The sequence below is a fragment of the Cardiocondyla obscurior genome, linkage group LG05, assembly GCF_019399895.1.
Source record: "Cardiocondyla obscurior isolate alpha-2009 linkage group LG05, Cobs3.1, whole genome shotgun sequence".
Classification (NCBI taxonomy): domain Eukaryota; kingdom Metazoa; phylum Arthropoda; class Insecta; order Hymenoptera; family Formicidae; genus Cardiocondyla; species Cardiocondyla obscurior.
The window spans coordinates 6,788,984-6,810,098 of NC_091868.1; the positions used below are offsets into that span (position 1 = coordinate 6,788,984).

The following is a 21,115-nucleotide window of genomic DNA, read 5'->3' on the forward strand; positions in this document are numbered from 1 at the left end:
TACGCTTCCTTCCTCCGCGATGATCCCACTTTCCGTTTCCCCCTCGCGACAACGGAGTTTCGCTCTTCATAGAGTTATTCTTTTTTTTCTAATTTCACGCATCATAATTAACATCACATAGCGTCGCAGTGGCTACATAAAAACGCACACGCACTTATATAAATTAAAAAAAAATTAATATACTTAATAAAGAACGCATGCAAAATTATATTCCAAGATTTATTTTGCCACGAGAAACAACTGTGCTAATTTATAATAGTCTAATTACAATAGAAATCATTATAAATGCGCTTCATGCTACAATGATGCTCGTGCAGAGTTACGTTCGAATTTAATTTTGCAATTGCGGATTTATTGTAAAGTTGCGTTATTTTCTTACAATAATTTTTAGAAGTTTTACGGCGTATTATACTTTTTTATAAATATTATTACCACTATTATTTTATACATAGATATTATTTTGAAGTTTCGTCGTGAATGATATGCATTTAAATTTATTGCAACACTTTTTTAATGTAATTATATATCAATATTTGTGTGCCAAACAGAAAATTTGCCTCGCTGGAGCGTTACGATCCTGCGGTCATAGTTAGTGGGGTTGATAGGCGGAGAATATAAGTATAAGCTAACAGATTCCCTTCTTACTGACGATAACAGTATGTTATAGTCTTACTCAGTCCCAATAGAGGGCACATATGAACTGTAATGATTTTTGCAATCAATCAAATTGCAGATCGTTACATAATTAATTTGATGGACCGAGTCTAAGAACATTAAACTAAAACTTTAAAGGAACAAAACGCGAGACGTCTTACATCTATTTTTAATTTAATATATTCTAGATGCTAATTCTAGATTCTAGATAATAATCATGAGCGAGAAAACATATTAGCATTTTATTTAGGTACATTTTTAATAATACAATCGTACGATAAAGATTTATGTTCAAGAAACATTGCGAGAATTGACGAATGCAAAGTTCAGTTGCAATTACGATTCGATAATATTCGTAAATCATAAACTGGCACATTACTTTTCGTACGAGAGATATTATATATCTTTTGGATTATCGTGAATGACCGATAATATCTATTGAATTTTCTATTCGGCCTTTAGAAATAGTAAAAGAAGGATCAAAGTTTCAGAAGAGCAATAGTCTAGAAAAAAAGCATTTCTGCGTTTGTCGTTTTTAGCCGTAGCTAAATTTTTTTACTCGCGTCGATTGCATCTTCGATCTCCAAAGTCCCACTCGAATTTTCATCTCAAAATCGTCGTCTTCGTTCGCGGATCGGCCTGACTGCAGTATGAATTGTTCGCAGTGGCAAAATTTTTCTTGCGAAATATTTAACTGCTCATCGTTCTCCATTCTTGCAAACAGCTTGTAGAGATTCGTTCCCTTGTTCCTCTCATTTCTCGATCCTTTTGAAGTATCGTACGATGCCTCCGTAGTTAGTATTTCTGATGCCTAAATATACTCGGCGAACATTATCCAATAGGTGACGTTCAGCACGGCGAATAAGAAAGGAAAGAAGACGCGCGAGAAGCGGTCGATGTTCAGCGCCCGCATTCGCGCCCTTTGGGCCGGGGTAGGTCCGGGTGGCGGTGCAATCGGCGATTTCTGCGATCGGCAGGATAACAACATTGCGTTTTCCTGCGTGACAACGATCACAACTTGAACCGTCATCATGCAGATTGGCTCCCGTGTCCCGAAAAGAATAGACTGCGATTTGAAGTGAAAGCAAGTAGCAGTGTTTTAAAATGTAATTAGAAATTTTTTTTTAACACTGACACAAATTCTTTTAGATTCTTTAACAGTTTATCAATATTTTTTGAAGCTAAAAGTAGGCAAATAATTTTTTTTTTAACAATGCTCGTTTTGCTTCTCTATTCGAGACACGGAAGTGGAAGAATAAGAGCCTAGAACCAAATTTAACAATTAAAACTCTATCATGGAATCACAGAATAACAGTCAACTAATTGATTTATATAAAGTTTGACGAATTGTCGCAAGCATCGTTAAGATTATCTTTTGTCAAAGTCCCTTGTTAAAAAAGATTCTTAAGACTCTCTGATCGCCTAATCGTCATCCACGCGTTACCTTGGCAGCAATGTCGAAAATCTTGTCGAGCTTAGCCGAGTCCGCGGTACTCGAGGACGGCGGCGGTGGCGGAGGTGCGGGTTTCGCTGCGGGCGTATCCGAGTCGCCGAGAACGATGTTTACCAGACAATACTCCATCAGCGCCAAGAACACGAATATCGTGCAGACCGACATGAAGGCGTCGACAGCCTTCAAATACGAAACCGGCGGCAGAGAGGCCTGGCTCTTGGCGTGTTGTGTGGAGAGGGTGAGTAACGAGGTAACTCCCAAGGTGACTCGAGCAGGTGCAGCCTCAGGTTTTATCCAGAACGACACCCACTGCGAAATTTTTGGAAAGATATAGGAAAAAGTTGCAACAGCAGCTCTTGGCATTTTACAAGGCAGAGTTCTTACGATGTTCTACTCACCGACATGATGACAATCAGGCACGTCGGCACGTAGGTGTGAAACAGGTAATAGCCGAGACGTCGCTTCAACACGAACACAACTTCGAGGCAAGTAAAATTACCTAAAAATTGCGTGATCGTAAAATAAATGTTCATGCATGGCGTTTAAGTTCGGATTAAATTCAAGTGATATCAATGCATGGGTGATCGGTCGAAGAAACTCTCACGGGATACACGCGCAGTCTCGAAACGACAGAAAGTATTGATTAAAAAGGTTGATTGCAAAGATTCTCCTCGTGCTTTAATGCCTTACTGTCGAGATGACTACGTTTATGCGGCACACAGCTTATTTTTTTTAATAAAAATTATTTATGCAATTGACTTACCAGTGGAATAAACCTGCGTGCAGTCGGCGGTATAATTTTTAACGAGCTGCAGTTGGGGCAGCTCGATATTTTCGTCCACAACGAGAGGAACGTCGGGGTCCCATTGAAAGATCATTTCGTCCGTCGTGTGTGACACTGTCAAGCAAATAACATTTATATAAGATATTTATATCAGGAGAGATTAATAATTAATATAATATTTAAGCTAATTGTCGGACATGTAACTTTGAACTTACAACTTTCCATTTGCAATTTGCACTCTTGCGTATCGTGAGGATAAATCAGAAAATTCATAGCGCAAGAAAGTTTTAAAGTCAACCTGAAATCATCGACATTTCATATAAATCGTATACGGAATATCACACGTTTGTAATAAAAATATAATTTCCATAAACTCACTTGACCATGTAGAGAATTGTTTTATCTTTATACAGCCACAAATAATGGTTCGGTATCGTCATCGTTTGAAAAGTCACCGATTTCGCATTCTTAAAGAAGGAATCTGGGCGCCACATGTTTTTTAGCCAGTCAACTTCTAATAATCTTAAATTTTGTCACACATGTTATAAATATAAGTCACAAGTAAGTAGACATTTTTAGAGAATTATAAAAATAAAATATATTAATGCTTTAACTAATTTATATACCTATACTCGGACGTCATATTTTCTGGCAAACGGAGTCTATTATCTTTCCATGTTTGGGCAAAGAAAATATCAGCGGCATATGTCTGTACAATATAATTATTTGTCGAAATAATAAACTTCATAAGCAATAGTTAATAACGAATAAAATTGCTTTTTAAATTTCTATTAAAGTAATTGGTAAAGTAGTTTCACAATATTAAAATAAATGTTTCACTTATATACATTATCACATTTTTATGTAAGTTTAAAATTATGGGTTTACCATTGAATTTTCGTCGATTGAATCGAGTCCCATCACAGTAACGTGAAAATATACAACGGTTGCCTGGCCGTCTTTCTTGGGGGGCCGCATTTTGTCATACAACTTCGGATCTTCGGGTAGAAGATCGAAAAATTCTAAACTTTTTCTACAAAGTGAATGTCACGTGTAGAGAAGTTTTTTAATATTCTACAAATTGACTGAACAAGATTATTTAATTATTCACATATGATAAATGCGGCACTAATATGTAACATTAACGTTAAATAAATTTTCATCGATTTTTATAATCCAAAAATATTTTTGCGATACTATATAATGAGTGATTTACTTACTGAGCATTAGCAGCACGACCGAAAAATAAAAGGAGTAAGACGGACGAGAGCGTTGCGGAAGACATACCGCCTCCGTGTGTCTCCTCCATAGACATAATTCTGCATTAACGCATTTTCGCGAAGATTAAAACGGCACACAAAAAAAAAGGGAATAAAGAAAGGGAAAAATAATTCACACTTGAAAGCAAAAAAAAGGGACGAAAGAGAAAAAAGAAAAAAGCAAGGGCTTCGAAAATAATCCGGAAACGGAGTTCCGGCGCGGATGAGCGAGCTCAAGCTCCCTAATCGGTGCCCCGAATTTACGAGGACGGGCAGTCGACGACTGAGTTCTTGAAACGACTTTGTCAAATCTGCAGAATCCTCATCGTTGCGTATAGACGAGCTCGACGACACGGAGGTGGTGCAGGTGGTGGCAGTGATCAGCGGTAGTGGTGGCGGACGGCGGCGGTGGTGGTGGATGTAAAGATGATGTATAACAGTGGCAATACCTTTCTGCCACCAATCCCTCCCTTTTTCCTCCACTTAGCAGAGACACAGAGGGAAGAAGTACTAGTGATAGAAGGGGTAACTCTCGCTCATGACGTACGGTGGATAGAATCTGGAGTATCGCGAGCTGGATCGGTGAGAAGACGAAGGTGGTAAACTCCCGCGGGATACTCGTGTCATTGGTTTACGTCGCTCGAATTTACCTCAATGCGGCATATCAGCATCGTCATCGGGGCACATTTATATTCATAACATCTTCTGCTGTTTCCTTCTGTTCCTGAAATACGTTTATAAGTCAGTTTTACTTGATCCACGATTAAATTTCTAGATTTTTTTAAAGTTTATTGTATTTAATTACTTTCTACGAATCATGTAGCTGATACTTTGATTTTATTTTCTTCCGAGATATTCCAAAACAAATTTGTTTGGGTCGCAAAAGAATTCTGAAAAAAGAAAAAAGTATATTAGTACAGTATACGTATCTAGAGTTAACATTATACAATAAAATATATTAAAAAATACTTATTAATAAGTAAAAAAAATCCAATAAGATATAAAATCAGCTGTTATATTTGAAGAAAGACAATACTGCTCGTGCCCTTTTTCATTTCTTCTCTCGTTTCGACTCTCTTGTGAAAGTCTCTGATAAAGAGGTGCTAACTACCACGCAATTTGAAGTCACCGGTACACCGCTCAATATATCGACCCCAAAAATTGTGCCACGAATAGAAAGGTACGTGTTCGCCTCTGTCATACGATGTCGAGTGGCCACTTATCGAAAGAGTATACACACGCGTCGATATAAACGTGTGTGCAGATGCAATCCAGCGACTGTATGCGCACACGTGTGCATGTGCAAGTGTAAAATATAGCGAACAGCGGCGCATGAAAGGAAAAAGACAAAAAGGAGACAAAACTCGGGGGAAAAAAAAGTACGGTTAAAAATAAAATTACCATTGAAGCTGAAAAATCAAAAGCTGCATTCAATCGTTTTCCTTTCTATCCATTCCATATATAATTCATCATCACGAAACTCATCTTGACTTAATTCCTCGGGGTCGGTCCTTCTCTGTCCCGTGGCCTGAAAAAAAAATCAGTTTATTTGCGATCTCATTACCAGCATTGTAATTAATTTCGCGATTAAAAGCCCAGTTTCGTATTTCAATGCACATACTAAGCGATACCCGCGACCTCATAATCTTCATATCTTTACATGTATCGCCCTTAATTAAGCACTCTTAAGAGCAAAATTCTTCATTTAGCATTTTCGCTCTAAATATATTCAGAGAGCCTCGAAATTGCAAGAGAGCTTTTAATTTTATATTTTAAATTAAGAACAAGTTGTTATCTGAAATATTTTTTTGTGTATAAATATATAAGATGACAATTATTTTTTAATATTTAACATTATAATTAAAAATTCATCTATTAATTTTATTTATTCAAAATTCAATGTTTTGTTTCTTAAAATAGTAACACATGTTAGTGTACATGTGCTCGCAATTATTTTTAAATAATTAAATTAAAAATGCGCCCCGACCTTTAGCGAATAGCTGCGTAATTTGTATCCTCATAAGTAATTCTTAATGCGCTTTTTCCGAACCGCAACAATCAGGTCATCGGGCCTAGAACAGCATTGGGAATACTGGATTGTGCCGCACCACTCGACGTGCTCCTTGTGCAATTCGTTTCCTGGCGCATTCTCTTGCCTTCTAGCAACGACTGCATTTTATCGATATCGCTACTACATCTTTCACACACGGCTTTTTCAAGACTAATAGATATTTACGCCTTGCCGCAAACACTCGTATGTCACGTTCCCTTTGCGAAGGAAAGCAAACGGACATACCGAGGAAAAAAGAATAATGGAAAATCTTTCAGGAACATCGATCTGGATAAAAACAGCTTACGCACTCCATGCATCTCCACGTTAAAAACTAACGTTGACATGTTATCTAAAAAAAGAGTAAAAAAAAGTCCTTATTTTCGCTTGAAAGTGTAGATAAATTATTAAAAAAAATTTATGTAATCAACTAACGTTCGTCATATTCTGCGTTATACTTAATGATGTCGCGAAAAGGGAAGTGTCGCAAACAAAGATTAAAATTGTCATCGAATATATAACTGATATCGATGGCTTGGTGAACGAGCACAAAATCGATCACAAGTGGACGAAGAAGCTCTCAAATATCGTTCGGTTAAGAGAGTGATTACGTCAAAGGTTTCATGACATCATTTGAAGCATCATTGTCTAATATTCGGGGGCACAGCCGGCAGTGACTCTGGCAAAGAATCTCCTGGAGATGGAAACTGAAACAAAAGTCATGCATCCCGTTAAAAACAGAAAAAAAAAGAAAAAGAAATAGACGATACGTATCGCGAAAGAGTCTCGCGTGAAATACTTACACGCGTAACTAAACGATTCTTTTCGCGTCCCATTATGCTATAAATTAGCGAAGTCCGATCGGGTCGGTAACGTACATGCACGTTTCGCCATATACGAAGTTCTCGCGCTTCTTCTTTTCCTTTTTATTTTCGCGGACGTCAGCTGAGAGACGCTTTCGGTACAGGAAGGAGCGCAGAAACCCGGATGAGCGAGCGGGAGGGAGCGAACGAAAGGAAGAGATAGTTGAGATCAGAGTGCCGCGGCTGGTAGCAAAGGGGGTGAGCGGGGTAGCCGGAGACGATGCACGATAAGCACGCTTCATCCCCTTTCTCTGACCTCAGGCTGTCTCTCCGCATCTCGCGCGCTCGACTCTGGACCAGAAGTGTCCTCCCCGTCACCACCCACGCCACCGTCGTCGTCCGCCTATTATTTCCGACCGATTGCCGATTGTCGTGCAACTGCCGACGTAAGGATTCTTACGTATTCGCTACGCGCCTTTCCCAGATTATTACCACTCGATCGAGCGCGCTGCGGTTAATCGTTATATTTAATCGTCACACTCATACTACGTAAACGCGCAACATGTTACGCAAATTAAATATGGCTCGTGGCTTGTACGTTACCTGGTCACTTAATTGTTGACGAGCGAATGAGTAGCGCCGTTTATTTCATGCGAGCCGTGTAGATTTCTGAATGTAAAATGCAGATATTAGATCTTTTTGAACTGCTCTCCGATCTTATTCGCTCTCAGGTTATATTTATATCACATCGATAGTTCAGATGTACTTTTATCAACGGTAGCAAAAAATGGGTGCACGTCGTCTATTTCAAAATGGCTGCAGATAGCACTAGCGTACGGACCCGTGATTCTCTTCGAGAGGTCTCTGTAATCTTTATTTTATAATTATTTCTAGTTCGGCAGACGTACTTGTTATCAGCTAATACATGGATCAACGTCATGAGCAGACATAACCTTTTTGTATCTGCTAATAGCATACTTAGCTGTTTCGGTAACGATATAATATTATTTCTAATTTTAGACTTTAGATTACAGACGTACTGTTTTATGAAAATTGTTATGACATGTATAATAGTCTTAGTGTATCGGGTATCAGGTATAAAAATATATTTATTATAAAATAGTAAAAATATATATCTTAAAATAGTAAGAATAAATTTAAATCTTTTATAAAACTATGAACTATGTCAACTAACTTTCCTTATTAATTATTAAAAAAAAAAAGAATTATTTCCATGTATTCGCTTAATTTTAACGCATATTATTTCTAATTTAATGTAAACCCTTTTGTTAATAGACAATTTCGAGATTTTCGTCGGGAAATATAAGATGGGAAAGAGGAATGTGAGAAACTTTAATATTTATAGTCTATTTTTATTTCAAGCTTGTCTCAAGTGCAGTCTTACGTGACTTTATACCAATCACAGATTTGTATTAGCGTCTTAAAAAATTACTCGAAATCAAGCTTGAAATAAAAACAGGCTACAAGTACCAGTCTTCGATTGAGATTTATCGAATAATTTATTCGACTATCTTTCACATCTCACATAAGTAAACTTGGAAAAGAAAATGAGAACATGAATGTCTTTGATCGTACATAGAGAGAATGAATGTGAATACTTGGAACGTGAAAAACATTAGGAAAGTATCGAGAACACATTTCATAGAAATACACGTATAACGTTTGTACGAATATATGATGCTTCTCGTTTTATCTTAGGTATAGCCTCTACTTCTTCTTCTCCTGCGTCTTCTCCTGGGCCGCTTTTTCCTGCGCCTTCTCCTGGATCGCCGGCTTGCCGGTGTGCTCGATCCTGATCGCCCGCTCGTTCTGTACCTTCGGCTTGTCCTTCCTGGGTGCGGTGATGCTCAGAACGCCGTCCGAGGACAGGCTCGACGACACCTGATCGATATCGCACTGCTCGGGAATCATGTACTTGCGGACGAACTGCCGCGAGATCCAGCCGTGCTCGTCCTGCTTCTCCTCGTGCTTGGCCTCGACCACGACGAACTTGTCGGCGACCTTGACACTGATCTCCTCCGGCTTGAACTGTTGCACGTCCAAGACCACCTGGAACTTGTCCTTCTCCGACTTGACGGTGGATATGCCGCCTTCTTCTCTGCTGCGCAACAGCTCGCCCCAAGGACGATAGTAAGATAAAGGCGATGGACGTAAGCGACGATCGCGTTGCGGCTGTGCGAAGCGCTCGAGGATACTCGGGTGCGTCAGCTGGTCCGGGTGGATTCCCAGGCCAAAGTTCTGGTCGAACAGCCGGTGCGGATATTCCAGGTCTTCCCACCAGTCGGAGTACAACAGCGGTATCAGGGACATCCTGGCTTCGTCGAATAAAACTTGAAGAATCGACTTCGATCTGATTGACGTACGTACAAGCTTGCTCGCTCTCTAGCAACGATTCGCACGAATTTGCACTCGATAGTTTTCTGTCGAGCGGCGACGCGTGCCGGCTTTAAATATACTCGTCGCAGCCGGCGCGGCTCACGCATGCGTCCACGACGAAGCCGGTCGCGTCGTCGCTCACCTACCAGAACATTCGCGAATCGATTCCGTGAACACATTCTAGAACACGCTTGCAGTTTCGCGAGCACGTTTATGCATTTATGCGACCCGAACCTTCGCGGCCTTTACCCTTTTCAGGTGAAATTCTATACACGTAACGTGCACGCGGCGATGACCCTAGGGAGCGGCAGAATCTTGCCGGTTTTGAATTCTAAATTCGTTGAGCAGAAGAAAAACGAGAGCCAGCTGTTAATTCACGACAATAGACGCCAGCAAAGACTCTCAACGGACGTAGATATACCGGTTTCAATTCTTAACAGCGTAAAGAGAAGCAGAAGGTGCTCTGAAAAATATGTCAGGTAAAATTAATGACGCTTTTGAATTTGAGAAACTTCAATTAAAGTAATACGTATTTTTTTTTTTTATTGAAAGGTACCAATGCAAAATAATTCTATTGTTGTACGTCTTATTTCTGGATGCATCGACGGAAAAGCACGATTATCTGCACGGTATATAAGTACAAAAATATGACGCATATCAAGAAACATTTTTATTAAGTTTAAAAGCTTGAAGAAAATTACGGTGAGTTTTTACATCTGCATTTTTACGACTTACGCGATATTTTACCTTACTACAGCCTACGATTTTAATTCTATTATTAATGCTTTCATGCATTTTATTTAATAACGCGTCGACGCCTAATTAATTGCACCTCCATATCTTATCATATTAAAAATTGCACGTTACCTATATCATTTCAAAACATTTATGAAGAACGTTTGCTGTTTGCAGATGCTCACCGCGAATATTTGCCGAGGTATATTCGCTTAATCTTGTGCGATGGCCTTGGATCCCACACATAAACAGCGCAGTAAGAAAGAGAAAAACAGCGATACCTGTTGCCTATGAAATATCGTTAAAACAGAAATATCCGAAATTTAATTCGGCAGTAATAGCTGTTTTATTTCATTATCGTATTATTCAAATTGATACTTGTTAAAGCAGTTAAAGCATTTCACTGCTAAAGTGCAGCTAACAGCACTGGATTTTTCCTGTCATTATGAGGCGCTGTTTGCTACGCATACAATGCATACATGTGCATAACGCACTCGGGAATGATAAGTTCTATCACAAAGTGATAGAGCAATGTAAGAAAATGCGAATACCGTTTTTATGAATCATTTCTGACCTACCATATGTAATTGTAATTCATTGTTTAGAACTGAAATAATTATGTATTAATGACACAATAAATATCATGAATTTTAGAAGTTTCAAAAATCTCTAAAAACTCTGTTTGATACTTTCTTTATTTTTATCGTTGTCTTATGGATTTTAAAACTCATATTCTTCTGACTTACAATAAAGAAAAATATATAATTTATTAATGCCTCGTGTAAAAATTACTTTAGGCCTCTTGATGAGTACTTATTACTCAGCTGGAGAAGCTGAGCATGATAATGCAAGTAAATTTAACTTGACCTCGACAGAAAGATATTTATAGAATAAACTTTAACCTAACTTAACAAAGCTTTAGGGTAAAGACCTGTAGGAGTTCAGAATCGTACATAGCGCGCACTTTTATATTCTATTTTCGTTTAATATAAAATTAGACTTCCTCGATACTTTTATGTGTAATATTTAGTCAATAATTAATAGCCGACGTGCATTCGATTTTCTATTAACAATGATCAAAGAAAGGTGCGCTCGATTGCTTTTTCATTTTACTTACAGAACTGTGTGAAAGTTAGCATGTATATAATCTTATATTTAAATGCATTTGTATTAAAAGCAAGCATTATCTAAACAATATAAAGAAAATAGTACAATTCGTTGAATGCTGATATAAAACCCGTTTATTTTATCGATATAAAAATTATAACTATTTTCCTCTCAAAAAAAAAAAATTATTATGGCACAAAGTTTCTTAATGTCAGTAATACATTTAAGTAATATATTCAATAAGAAATGCAAATTCTTGTGGAATAAAAATTAAATGTAAAATAAGTATAACATAAGAGGAAAATGGAAATAAATGTGAAGAATAAGAGAACACATGTGCAAAATTACGTATAAGTAAAAAAATAAAACTTGAGAAATTTAATCTATCACTTTTCAGGCTTTGGTCCAGGTTTCTCTGCCACTGTCACTTCCTCTCGATTCACATCGTTCTCCACAGTCTTTTTCTCGACGACTGCTTCGGTGGTAGGACCAGTCTCTTTTTCATTATCAGAAGGAACTGTTGTTTGAGGTATGCGAGTCTCTTTCTTGCTGTTATTCGGATAGAATGATTCTTCTTTCTGCTCGATCTCGATGTTCTTTTCGTTTACCAGCTTTAACGGCGCCGCGATTAAAAGAATGCCGTCGTTGTACAGTGTGGCCGTCACCTGATCTGCATTTGCACGTTGAGGTAGCAGGAATCGTTTCACGGACTGCTGAGACAAGGTGTCCTGTTTAATCTCGAACTCGACGACTATCCACCGATCCATCACCTTGACGGAGATCTGTTCTGCATTGTACCGTTTCATGTTCATGGTGATTTTGTAGACGTTGTCTTCGATATAGCTTCGGATGGACGGCTTGCGATTCAGCAGGTCAAACCAAGATTTGGGAGAAAAATCCAGGACTCCTCTGTTAAAATTGACTGCTGGGTAACGATCGAAAACATGAGAGAATATGTCCGGCTGGATAAAGCTCGAACTAACAAGAGTTGGGTCCAGCGGGTTTCTATCTCGGGACCATGCGAAGGAATTACTCTGGCCCGAATGAAAATTCGAGAGAAGAAATAACGGCAGGAGATACATGGTGCCGCCGATGAATTTTCTGCTCGTTTTCGTATGCTTCTCTTGATTAGACGGTGTCGAAGAGATCGTTGGTTGATCGTCGATCGATTGCTAGGGCGCAATTAGCTAATTCGCTGCTTGCGTACAAGTCTCGTATACTCAAACGGAGTTATCACAACTGTTACGGGCTCTGTCGTTGCGGCCGCTATTTATGTCAGATGGTTTTCGACCAGGGTGGGGAGGCACATTCTGTACATTGCAGGGCTTCAAGAAGCTACCGCGGATGGAAGCTAACACTTGCAGTTAAAACAGATCCTCTATCAATCTGCTCACCCCCCTTTCTGAGTAATCAACGATCGTCGGTGAACGGAGATACGGTCAATCGTCCCTTTCTGCTGTCGATAGTTATTTGTCAATAGCTATCTTGCTCAAACTTCGGCGTAATCAAGAACCTTCATCGATTATTTTTTCGCGTACTCTGAAAAATTTTGACAACGTTTATACATATATCGTAACAAATGTTGATGGGTCGATATATTAATGATTTTATGCAAATTTAAAAAAAAGATAAAAATTGTAGAAAAGACTAGAACCTGTTAAGAAATATATATTTTTTTTAAAGTATGAAGTTGAGCCACGTCAGTAACATTAAAAAGTGTGACGCAATTCTTTCGCATTTGGCAGTAAGTAAATCGAAATGACGTGGAAAGTAAATATGATAATGAAAGAATAATTATTGACTAAATTAATCATGAAAGTTACTATTTAATTATGACATGATTATTATATTTTTATCTTTATCGTTTAAAAACTAAAAGAAAAAGTATAAAGATTAGTTAGAAAGTTGCATTATTGTATATTAACTGTATATAAAAAAAAGGAAATATACGTTATCAATATTTTTATCGTTATCTACAGAATGTATTGCCAAGAAACATTATGTCTGAATGTATAACGTTATCTAGATATATTTGTTTCTTTCCTGCATGCTTTAAAAATTTTTCAGGGATTGTCTTCGGTGATAATTAGTTGCTCCACAAGTAGAATTAGATTTAATTGATCTTGCGTTCAAAATTAAATCACTTGTATCAGATTTCTACTGACGTCAGCTGATCGCTTGTTGATAGCATACTGGTACTGCTCTCTCTTAATTTTCCTAAGACCAGGATGTACTCAACATATGTATACGATAGCGTATGTATACGGAAACGTTCCGATTTTTGGAGATATACGCGAAGTGTTTTGTACAATCCGGTGAAATAATAATTGTGAATTCTCCAATCTTTATATCAGAAGAAATAAATTAATTATTTTAAAGAAATGTAATTGCAAATTACGTTTGCAAATATATAAGTCTATGGAAAATAAAAATTTAATCTTAAATCTATTTCTTATTATTAACTAATTATTAAAAATAAAAAAGTTAATATTAAAATGTATTAATAATTATTATGTATTGATAAAAATTGTGGTTTAAGATTCAGAAAAAATTAATGTAACGTTGAATGCAGACAAAAACCTGTTTATTTTAGTTTATACAAATTCAACTGCATTTCTCAAAAATAGATATTATTATACTACAAAACATTTCAATAATGCAGTATAAAAATGCATACGCAATAACAATATAACAAAAAATCAAATAGAGATAAATAAACGAGAAATGCAATCTTGTATCAGTAAGTTCAAATTGTAATTCGACACATGAGTGAATTATGTATTACACAAAAAAATTTCGGATTTGTCTATTATTTTTTAAAATTTAATCCTGCTTTCTACGCCTGAGTTATCGTTATTTCGTTCCAAAGCATCCAGTTGTTCTCCGTTCTTTACATAGCAGACGCGCTAGCTATCTTCTGGCTGTTAGCAGCAGCGGCCGAACGAGCACCAGCGGCCGAACGAGCACCAGCGGCAGACATACCGGCAGCACCAGCCATTTTTTGGCTGGCAGCAGCAGCAGCAGCCGATCCGTGGGAAGCAGCTCTGATATGACGATTGGCAGCAGCGGATCCAAAAGCTCCAGCAGCACCTTGTCTGTTAGCAGCAGCGGCCGATCGAGCACCAGTTAAACCAGCGGCAGACATACCGGCAGCACCAGCAATTTTTTGGCTGGCAGCAGCAGCAGCAGCCGATCCGTGGGAAGCAGCTCTGATATGACGACTAGCACCAGCGGATCCAAAGGCTCCAGCAGCAGCTTGGCTGTTAGCGGCAGCGGCGGCGGCGGCAGTAGATGCAGCAGCGGCTACATCAGCAGTAGAGAGTCCAGCAGCGGCGGCATCAGCAGCGGCAGCGGCAGCGGCGACATCGGCAGCAGACAATCCAGCGGCGGCAGCAGCGGTGGCTACTTCAGCGGCAGACAAACCGGCGGCGGTCGCAGCAGCGGCAGCCTTAGCGGCAGACTTTCCAGAAGCGAACATACTAGCAGCACTGGCTATTTTTTGGCTTGCAGCAGCAGCGGCTGATCCATGGGCAGCAGATCTGGCTTGACGGTTGGCAGCAGCGGATCCAAAGGCTCCAGCAGCAGCTTGGCTGTTAGCGGCAGCGGCAGCGGCAGCAGTAGATGCAGCAGCGGCTACATCAGCAGCAGAGAGTCCAGCAGCGGCGGCATCAGCAGCGGCAGCGGCAGCGGCGACATCGGCAGCAGACAATCCAGCGGCGGCAGCAGCGGTAGCTACTTCAGCGGCAGACAAACCGGCGGCGGTCGCAGCAGCGGCAGCCTTAGCGGCAGACTTTCCAGAAGCGAACATACTAGCAGCACTGGCTATTTTTTGGCTTGCAGCAGCAGCGGCTGATCCATGGGCAGCAGATCTGGCCTGACGGTTGGCAGCAGCAGCTTGGCTGTTAGCGGCAGCGGCGGCGGCGGCAGTGGAAGCAGCAGCGGCTACATCAGCAGTAGAGAGTCCAGCAGCGGCCGCATCAGCAGCGGCAGCGGCAGCGGCGACATCAGCAGCAGACAATCCAGCGGCGGCAGCAGCGGTGGCTACTTCAGCAGCAGACAAACCGGCGGCGGTCGCAGCAGCGGCAACCTTAGCGGCAGATTTTCCAGCGGCAAATTTAGCTGCAGCACTTGCTATTTTTTGGCTTGCAGCAGCAACGGCTGATCCATGGGCAGCAGATCTAGCTTGACGGTTGGCAGCAGCAGATCCAAAAGCTCCAGCAGCAGCTTGGCTGTTAGCGGCAGCGGCGGCAGTGGAAGCAGCAGCGGCAATATCAGCAGTGGAGAGTCCAGCAGCGGCCGCATCAGCAGCGGCAGCGGCAGCGGCGACATCAGCAGCAGACAATCCAGCGGCGGCAGCAGCGGTGGCTACTTCAGCGGCAGACAAACCGGCAGCGGTCGCAGCAGCGGCAGCCTTAGCGGCAGATTTTCCAGCAGCGAACATACCAGCAGCACTGGCTATTTTTTGGCTTGCAGCAGCAGCGGCCGATCCGTGGGCAGCAGCTCTGATCTGACGGTTGGCAGCAGCAGCCGCTCCGGCAGCAGACATACCAGCAGCACCTGCTGCTTTTTGGTTGGCAGCAGCAGCCGCCGCGCTAAACGCATTAGCTCCAGCCAGGTTGTTAGCAGCAGCGCCAAAAGAGGCTGCACGAGCTGCACGTGCTGCATTTTGGCTGGCTGCGATACCGGCCGATTGGAATGCGGCAGACCCAGCAACCGTTGGGTCCAATGAAGCTTGGGATGCAAAGGATGCTTCCCAAGGTATCACAGCCGCTTGAAGTGCGGTGAACAGCAATGGCAGAATATACATGATGCCAAGATTTTTTCTTTTTGCTTACGTTCTGTCTTTTGAAGATTGGCTGTCGCTAATTCGCTGTTTGCGTACGATGCTGTGCCTTCTTTAACCCCAGAGGGATGTTGGAACTGATTAAGTCTGCTACTGCGCCCGCTATATATTCAAAAAATTTTCGGTTTTAGTGGGGAGGCTTGTTTGGCAATGTATGTTTTGGGGGCTTACGCGTGTGGTAACTGTACTCGTAATGGAAATTCTCCCGCAATTTGCTTAATTTCTTTGCCAATTATTTGTTGTCAATAAATAAAAAGCATGATTATTTATTTTTATTCTTAATATTCATTTTATCTTGATGTTCGTCGTAATCAAGACAGTTCATTAATTATTTTCTCGTGTTTCGAAACTTTCATATATCGTTTATCTATAGATACTTTAATAAAAATTGATGTAGAAACAGTAGTTAATATGTTAAAGATCTTTTTGAGATATGTAAAAAATTAAAACTATGAAAAGATTTATTATCTACTAAAAAAAGTATTTTGTAGAAAAAAATTGTTTCGGAAAATCATCATCTTATCATAAAGAACTTATTATGAATTGCGAGACATTTTGATAAAGTAACAATAGATCTTTTTTTTTTGCATACCTTATCCGTTGAGAACATTGACGAACATAATTGGTTTTGTCACTTCATTTATCTCTACTCCAAATTGGGATCTGATTGTTGAATCATTGCTGTAAGTGTAACAATAATTAATAATTTTATTGATACATATTAAAAAATTTGTCATGCTTTGTAAAAAACATAGCTAAAAGATTTAGCATCTATTAAGAAAACTTTTTACATAATAGAACTGAGCCTCGTTATTTAATTAATTCAGAAAAAATATGATGCAATTTATTCACACTTGGTGGTTGAATAAATTCAATTGACACGGAAAGTCAATACGATGATTGAATGAGGAAGGTAATTACGGAAATTACCATTTGTGTGACAATATCTCGCAATTACGATGTTTTTCATTCATCGTCGTACATACGAAGAGTGGAAAAAAACGAATGAATTTGGTCAGAAAAATGTGTTATCAGTTGTACTCAATTATCAAATTGTTACATAATTTTATCTCTTGTATTAATCCCTTACAATATTAATATTACAAATGTAAATTAGTATTCTTGTATATTAATATATTATGTTGCACGTAACAACTACCTAAAACACGAAAAAATAAAAAAAATTTATTCTAAATATAATACGTACGAGTAAAAGAATATACATACATCAAAAGAAATTTACAAGTTTAATTTCGATTTTTCTATTTAAATAAAACTCTCTTTCCACGTTTTTCTCCACTTTTCATATACATAAACATTATTAAATAAATGTCAATTTCTGTAATTATTTTGTTCAATTATATTGACTTACCATGTTATCTCATTTAATCATTAATGTGTAATAAACACGCCGCATGTCTCTTCTGCATCATTAATTGCGGGTCATTTCCATTCTTGAAAATATGCTTTTTAGTAAATATTTCTCTTATTTTTTGAAACGCAGCGACATCAAGGAACACGTCTCTCCTCCCCCAGATAAAAAGATCTCAATAAATAGAGGTGATATTGCCAGATTCCACGTCAGTTTGAAGATTGATCTACAAGTAAAGAATCAGAATAAATTAACCAGTTACACCTTCGTCTGCCTGCCTCTTCGACGTTACCAAATAGAACGTAAGCACATAGAAAACTCATTGACGGCATTATGTATTTCTGGGCGTTATTGCTCTCGGCTCTTAATTTGGGCTTATGTGCCCCGTTTGTATCTCAACTCGAGGCAAATTTGTTGGGATTAAACCGTCTCGGTTATGACAGTGGCATTATGGGCCTACAGTCTAAATCCTTATCAAACTTATTAAATAGTAAAAACTACGTTACCAGCAAAACGGAAATTGATGATGACGATTATAAAATTATCATGAAAATGCAAAACTTTAAACCGGAAGATATCACCGTTAAGGTAAAAGACCAGTGGGTGATCGTCGAAGCTAAGCAGGAAATTAATCACGAAGGTAACATCATGTCCCGGATGATTCATAAACAATACCTAGTGCCAAATAACGTCGATTTGGACCAAATGACACACACGATGTCAGACGACGGCGTTTTAACTATCATAGCAAAATTGAAGCCGGAAAATGATAAGGTGGTTCAGACCAAATAATGGGCTATTTCCTCTAACAATTACGATGAAGCTAGCGCATAATCGGCTGCTATTTTCAATAGTTAAGAAGTATTTATGCAAATTATGAAAAATAATTTTACACGCACGTTGCACTTTAAACTTTTACAGGATTATGTCTGTATTATTAGCTATAACAAGTCTAACGTTTATTTTAATTAAATGTACTTTTCTTATTGAATGTATTCCTAAAATACTATTTCCATACAAGTCTATTTTCTCGAATAAATGTCGTTTCGAATTTATACTAATAATCCACACTATTTCTTTCTCATTTTTTAGATAATGTTATTTTTGATTCACACCTTATTAATTCAAATAATTTTTAATTTAAGTAAAGATTCTTTCTGTATTTCTAATTTAATACGTAGAATAAAAATATGTATCCCGATTTGAAGAATATTTTAACAAATATAATTGTAAAATAAAAAATAGATATGCTATTTGCTGCGACGAGCAGCGACGGCGGCTGGCGTACTCGATTTTCTCTTCTTTTGGCTGCAGAGTATGGGGGAGGTAGTGGTGGGTGGCCGGGTGGCGTTCCTTCTCAGTTTTTGGTGACCGGTGTTCCGCGGTACATTTACGCGCGCGCTTCATGTGAGATTCGACGTACGCCAAGATCACGTACGCTAGTCGCCGTCGCAGCACCACGAACGCTGACTCCTGACGGTGAGGAAACACATATTAACAAAAAAAAGAAAATCTGAAGGTGGTCAAAAGGACGGCAAACATATATATTTTAAAAAATCATTAATTTATTTAAGTGTTCTTATAATCTTATACTAATGTAACAATAATTAATTTTCTATGTTCCAGACAAAAAATATTTTATACATTTTGTACTTAGCTTAGTTACTTTATTCGAGTACATTTAATAATACATAAGTCTTAGTTATATATTATTATGTATGTTATTAATAATTTTTTTAAATAAATAAAGTATCGTGTGAAACCAAAGTCATGTTACTTATTTTATAAAATATTAATCGCTTTGAAAGTAACAAATATTATTAATTTAACTGTTTATTACAATTATTCATTAAGTAGATAAACTTTAAATAAATGCATCGTATAAACTTAAAAATGCTCTTGTACAAAACAGGACTTCGATCATATCACAAAAAGAAAATATACGAAAAAAAAAAAAAAGTTTCGCACACTGTAAGATTACAATAGGAATACAATGTTTAAAATAATATTAATACTTTAAAAAGTCTATATTTTATTCCTTCTTCTTCTGGCTCTGCTCTGATGCTTTTGGCTTTTCTTGTTTTTCAGCAACAAAGGGCTTTCCAGTGCACTCGATTTTGAGCGTTCTCTCCGTTTCGTCCTTCAACGTATGCATCTTGGGTGCAGCGATCGTCAGAAGTCCATCGGATGACAGCTGAGACGTCAGTTGATCGACGTGGATGTCGTCTGGCAACTGGTACCTGCGGACAAATTGGCGGGATACCCATCCGTGGTCGTCCCGTTTGTCCTCGTGCTTGGCCGTGACAACCAGGTGCTTGTCCACGATCTTCACGTCGATTTCCTCCGGATTAAAATGCTGCACGTCCAGCACCACACGGAAGTCGTCTTTGTTGATGGCAGGGGCTCGTGAAATCTCGCTACGCCGAGCCGCCAGCTCCAATAGATTTCTGAGCTCGTTCAGAGAGTGATTTTGCTGCGGTACTAGCCTCAGGCAACCGTTGACCGTTTCAACCGGGTGACGTTTCGGCTGACGTTCCAGGCCGAAAGCGTGTTCCAGCAGCGAAGGAGTTGCCAGGTCCTCCCAGTCATACAAAATGAACGGCAGCACAGACATTTTGCAGAATCCTTCTTGTTAATTTTCTCAACGACTCGTATATGCACTTTAAACGAAATGCGATTCGGCTTTGCAGAATCGGGTCGATTACTAAAGCTGCCTGCTGATACTAGCTGACCGCTTGTTGAATGTATACTGATGCCACTCGGCGAGCTGCCGGCGAATATATACGCGAGCGCATGCGTCGAGAAACATGTCAATTGTTCGAGATCAACGCGAGCAAGCAGTCTCGTAAGTTCTGGAAGATTTTTAATCGAAAACGAGACAATTCTCGAATGTCTACGCTAGACGTGAGACTAGCACGAGTATTATTTAAAAAGAATAATCGCAGATGAGCAAATTTTTGCCTCAAATATGGAACGAATAACGTATCAAGTCTTCAAAAATTAAGATAAATGTAAGAGTAATAAATAAAATAATCCTAACTAAAAATCAGAAAAATATAACTCACCATTTTACCGGTAAAATATGTTTGAAGTAAATAATATGCCTGATCGCCTTCGGCCAATTTTCTACACGCATCACGTTCTCCTCGATTAATTCTCATCCATCTCGAATGATTTTACGAATCTGACGACACAAGACAGTTTATGAGACGAGACTCGAAAAGATTCTTGCTGTCACATAACACAAGTATAACTGTATCGTACTTCTTTTTCTGTCAATTGTCTCCGAATTTCTACGTGCATCACGTTCTTCTCCTCGTCCATCTCGAATGATTTTACGAACCTGACGATGCCAGACAAAATTTATTACACGCCTCGAAAAGATCTTTACCGTCACGCAATAAAATTAATTATAACCTACTTATTTCCTGTCAACTGGCTCCGTGTCGTCTTCTCAGTCTTTCGTCTTGCTTTGTTCCGAGCGCCGATGCCCGGATTCAAGATTCTAAGTCGTTAAACTGTGATATGGAAAGGTTTAGACGGTTCTGGAAGCTAACGAAGTGCATTCTAGCATGTTCCTGCGATTCTCCGATGTTTCTAGCAACGTCTGACGTTACCTGCGCCAGATAAAGTGTCTCGACCGCAATTCTAGATGGCT

General features: G+C 39.1%; 6 protein-coding genes across 10 annotated transcripts; 1 reads left to right on the forward strand and 5 right to left on the reverse strand.

The window, feature by feature from the left end:
• Positions 1–205: 205 nt before the first annotated feature.
• Positions 206–8,365, reverse strand: LOC139102657 (histamine-gated chloride channel 1). Of its 5 annotated transcripts, none has more exons than XM_070656731.1 (14): positions 7,607–8,365; positions 6,636–6,907; positions 6,138–6,552; positions 5,552–5,678; positions 4,956–5,040; positions 4,112–4,874; positions 3,780–3,924; positions 3,518–3,600; positions 3,270–3,413; positions 3,107–3,189; positions 2,871–3,005; positions 2,506–2,606; positions 2,099–2,416; positions 206–1,618 (listed from the first exon to the last, which is right to left on the reverse strand). In XM_070656731.1, exons 6-14 carry the CDS (start codon positions 4,204–4,206, stop codon positions 1,466–1,468), a joined length of 1,257 nt encoding a protein of 418 aa, XP_070512832.1. In that variant the 5' UTR covers positions 4,207–4,874; positions 4,956–5,040; positions 5,552–5,678; positions 6,138–6,552; positions 6,636–6,907; positions 7,607–8,365; the 3' UTR covers positions 206–1,465. The 5 variants fall into 5 exon arrangements, with proteins under 5 accessions (XP_070512832.1, XP_070512827.1, XP_070512830.1 ...); XM_070656726.1 differs by having other exon boundaries at positions 206–1,651; XM_070656729.1 differs by lacking the exon at positions 7,607–8,365 and adding an exon at positions 7,004–7,577 and having other exon boundaries at positions 206–1,651.
• A 139-nt stretch (positions 8,366–8,504) lies between these two features.
• Positions 8,505–9,468, reverse strand: LOC139102662 (protein lethal(2)essential for life-like). The gene has a single exon (XM_070656741.1). The coding sequence runs from the start codon at positions 9,332–9,334 to the stop codon at positions 8,732–8,734; it is 603 nt and encodes a 200-aa protein (XP_070512842.1). The 5' UTR covers positions 9,335–9,468; the 3' UTR covers positions 8,505–8,731.
• A 1,885-nt stretch (positions 9,469–11,353) lies between these two features.
• On the reverse strand, positions 11,354–12,668 carry LOC139102661 (protein lethal(2)essential for life-like). The gene has a single exon (XM_070656740.1). The coding sequence runs from the start codon at positions 12,322–12,324 to the stop codon at positions 11,629–11,631; it is 696 nt and encodes a 231-aa protein (XP_070512841.1). The 5' UTR covers positions 12,325–12,668; the 3' UTR covers positions 11,354–11,628.
• A 1,141-nt stretch (positions 12,669–13,809) lies between these two features.
• On the reverse strand, positions 13,810–18,837 carry LOC139102655 (streptococcal hemagglutinin-like). Its single transcript, XM_070656724.1, has 4 exons — positions 18,746–18,837; positions 17,458–17,683; positions 16,678–16,766; positions 13,810–16,187 (listed from the first exon to the last, which is right to left on the reverse strand). Exon 4 carries the CDS (start codon positions 16,047–16,049, stop codon positions 14,133–14,135), a length of 1,917 nt encoding a protein of 638 aa, XP_070512825.1. The 5' UTR covers positions 16,050–16,187; positions 16,678–16,766; positions 17,458–17,683; positions 18,746–18,837; the 3' UTR covers positions 13,810–14,132.
• Positions 17,690–21,083, reverse strand: LOC139102663 (protein lethal(2)essential for life-like). Its single transcript, XM_070656743.1, has 4 exons — positions 20,879–21,083; positions 20,722–20,800; positions 20,523–20,641; positions 17,690–20,309 (listed from the first exon to the last, which is right to left on the reverse strand). The coding sequence occupies exon 4, from the start codon at positions 20,069–20,071 to the stop codon at positions 19,490–19,492; it is 582 nt and encodes a 193-aa protein (XP_070512844.1). The 5' UTR covers positions 20,072–20,309; positions 20,523–20,641; positions 20,722–20,800; positions 20,879–21,083; the 3' UTR covers positions 17,690–19,489.
• LOC139102820 (protein lethal(2)essential for life-like) lies at positions 17,791–18,249 on the forward strand. Its single transcript, XM_070656963.1, has one exon. The coding sequence runs from the start codon at positions 17,791–17,793 to the stop codon at positions 18,247–18,249; it is 459 nt and encodes a 152-aa protein (XP_070513064.1).
• Positions 21,084–21,115: the final 32 nt, after the last annotated feature.

What these genes read in the sequence shown, in the direction of transcription:
- LOC139102663 (XM_070656743.1), bottom strand. Translation starts at nt 20,071, where the DNA reads ATGTCTGTGCTGCCGTTCATTTTGTATGACTGGGAGGACCTGGCAACT.
- LOC139102820 (XM_070656963.1), top strand. Translation starts at nt 17,791, where the DNA reads ATGTATTTCTGGGCGTTATTGCTCTCGGCTCTTAATTTGGGCTTATGT.
- LOC139102662 (XM_070656741.1), bottom strand. Translation starts at nt 9,334, where the DNA reads ATGTCCCTGATACCGCTGTTGTACTCCGACTGGTGGGAAGACCTGGAA.
- LOC139102661 (XM_070656740.1), bottom strand. Translation starts at nt 12,324, where the DNA reads ATGTATCTCCTGCCGTTATTTCTTCTCTCGAATTTTCATTCGGGCCAG.
- LOC139102655 (XM_070656724.1), bottom strand. Translation starts at nt 16,049, where the DNA reads ATGTATATTCTGCCATTGCTGTTCACCGCACTTCAAGCGGCTGTGATA.
- LOC139102657 (XM_070656726.1), bottom strand. Translation starts at nt 4,206, where the DNA reads ATGTCTATGGAGGAGACACACGGAGGCGGTATGTCTTCCGCAACGCTC. An exon ending in GGTCGTGCTGCTAATGCTCA is followed by an intron (nt 3,925 to 4,111) that starts GTAAGTAAATCA and finishes TTCACTTTGTAG; the next exon opens with AAAAAGTTTAGAATTTTTCG. An exon ending in TTTTCGACATTGCTGCCAAG is followed by an intron (nt 1,652 to 2,098) that starts GTAACGCGTGGA and finishes GTTGTCACGCAG; the next exon opens with GAAAACGCAATGTTGTTATC.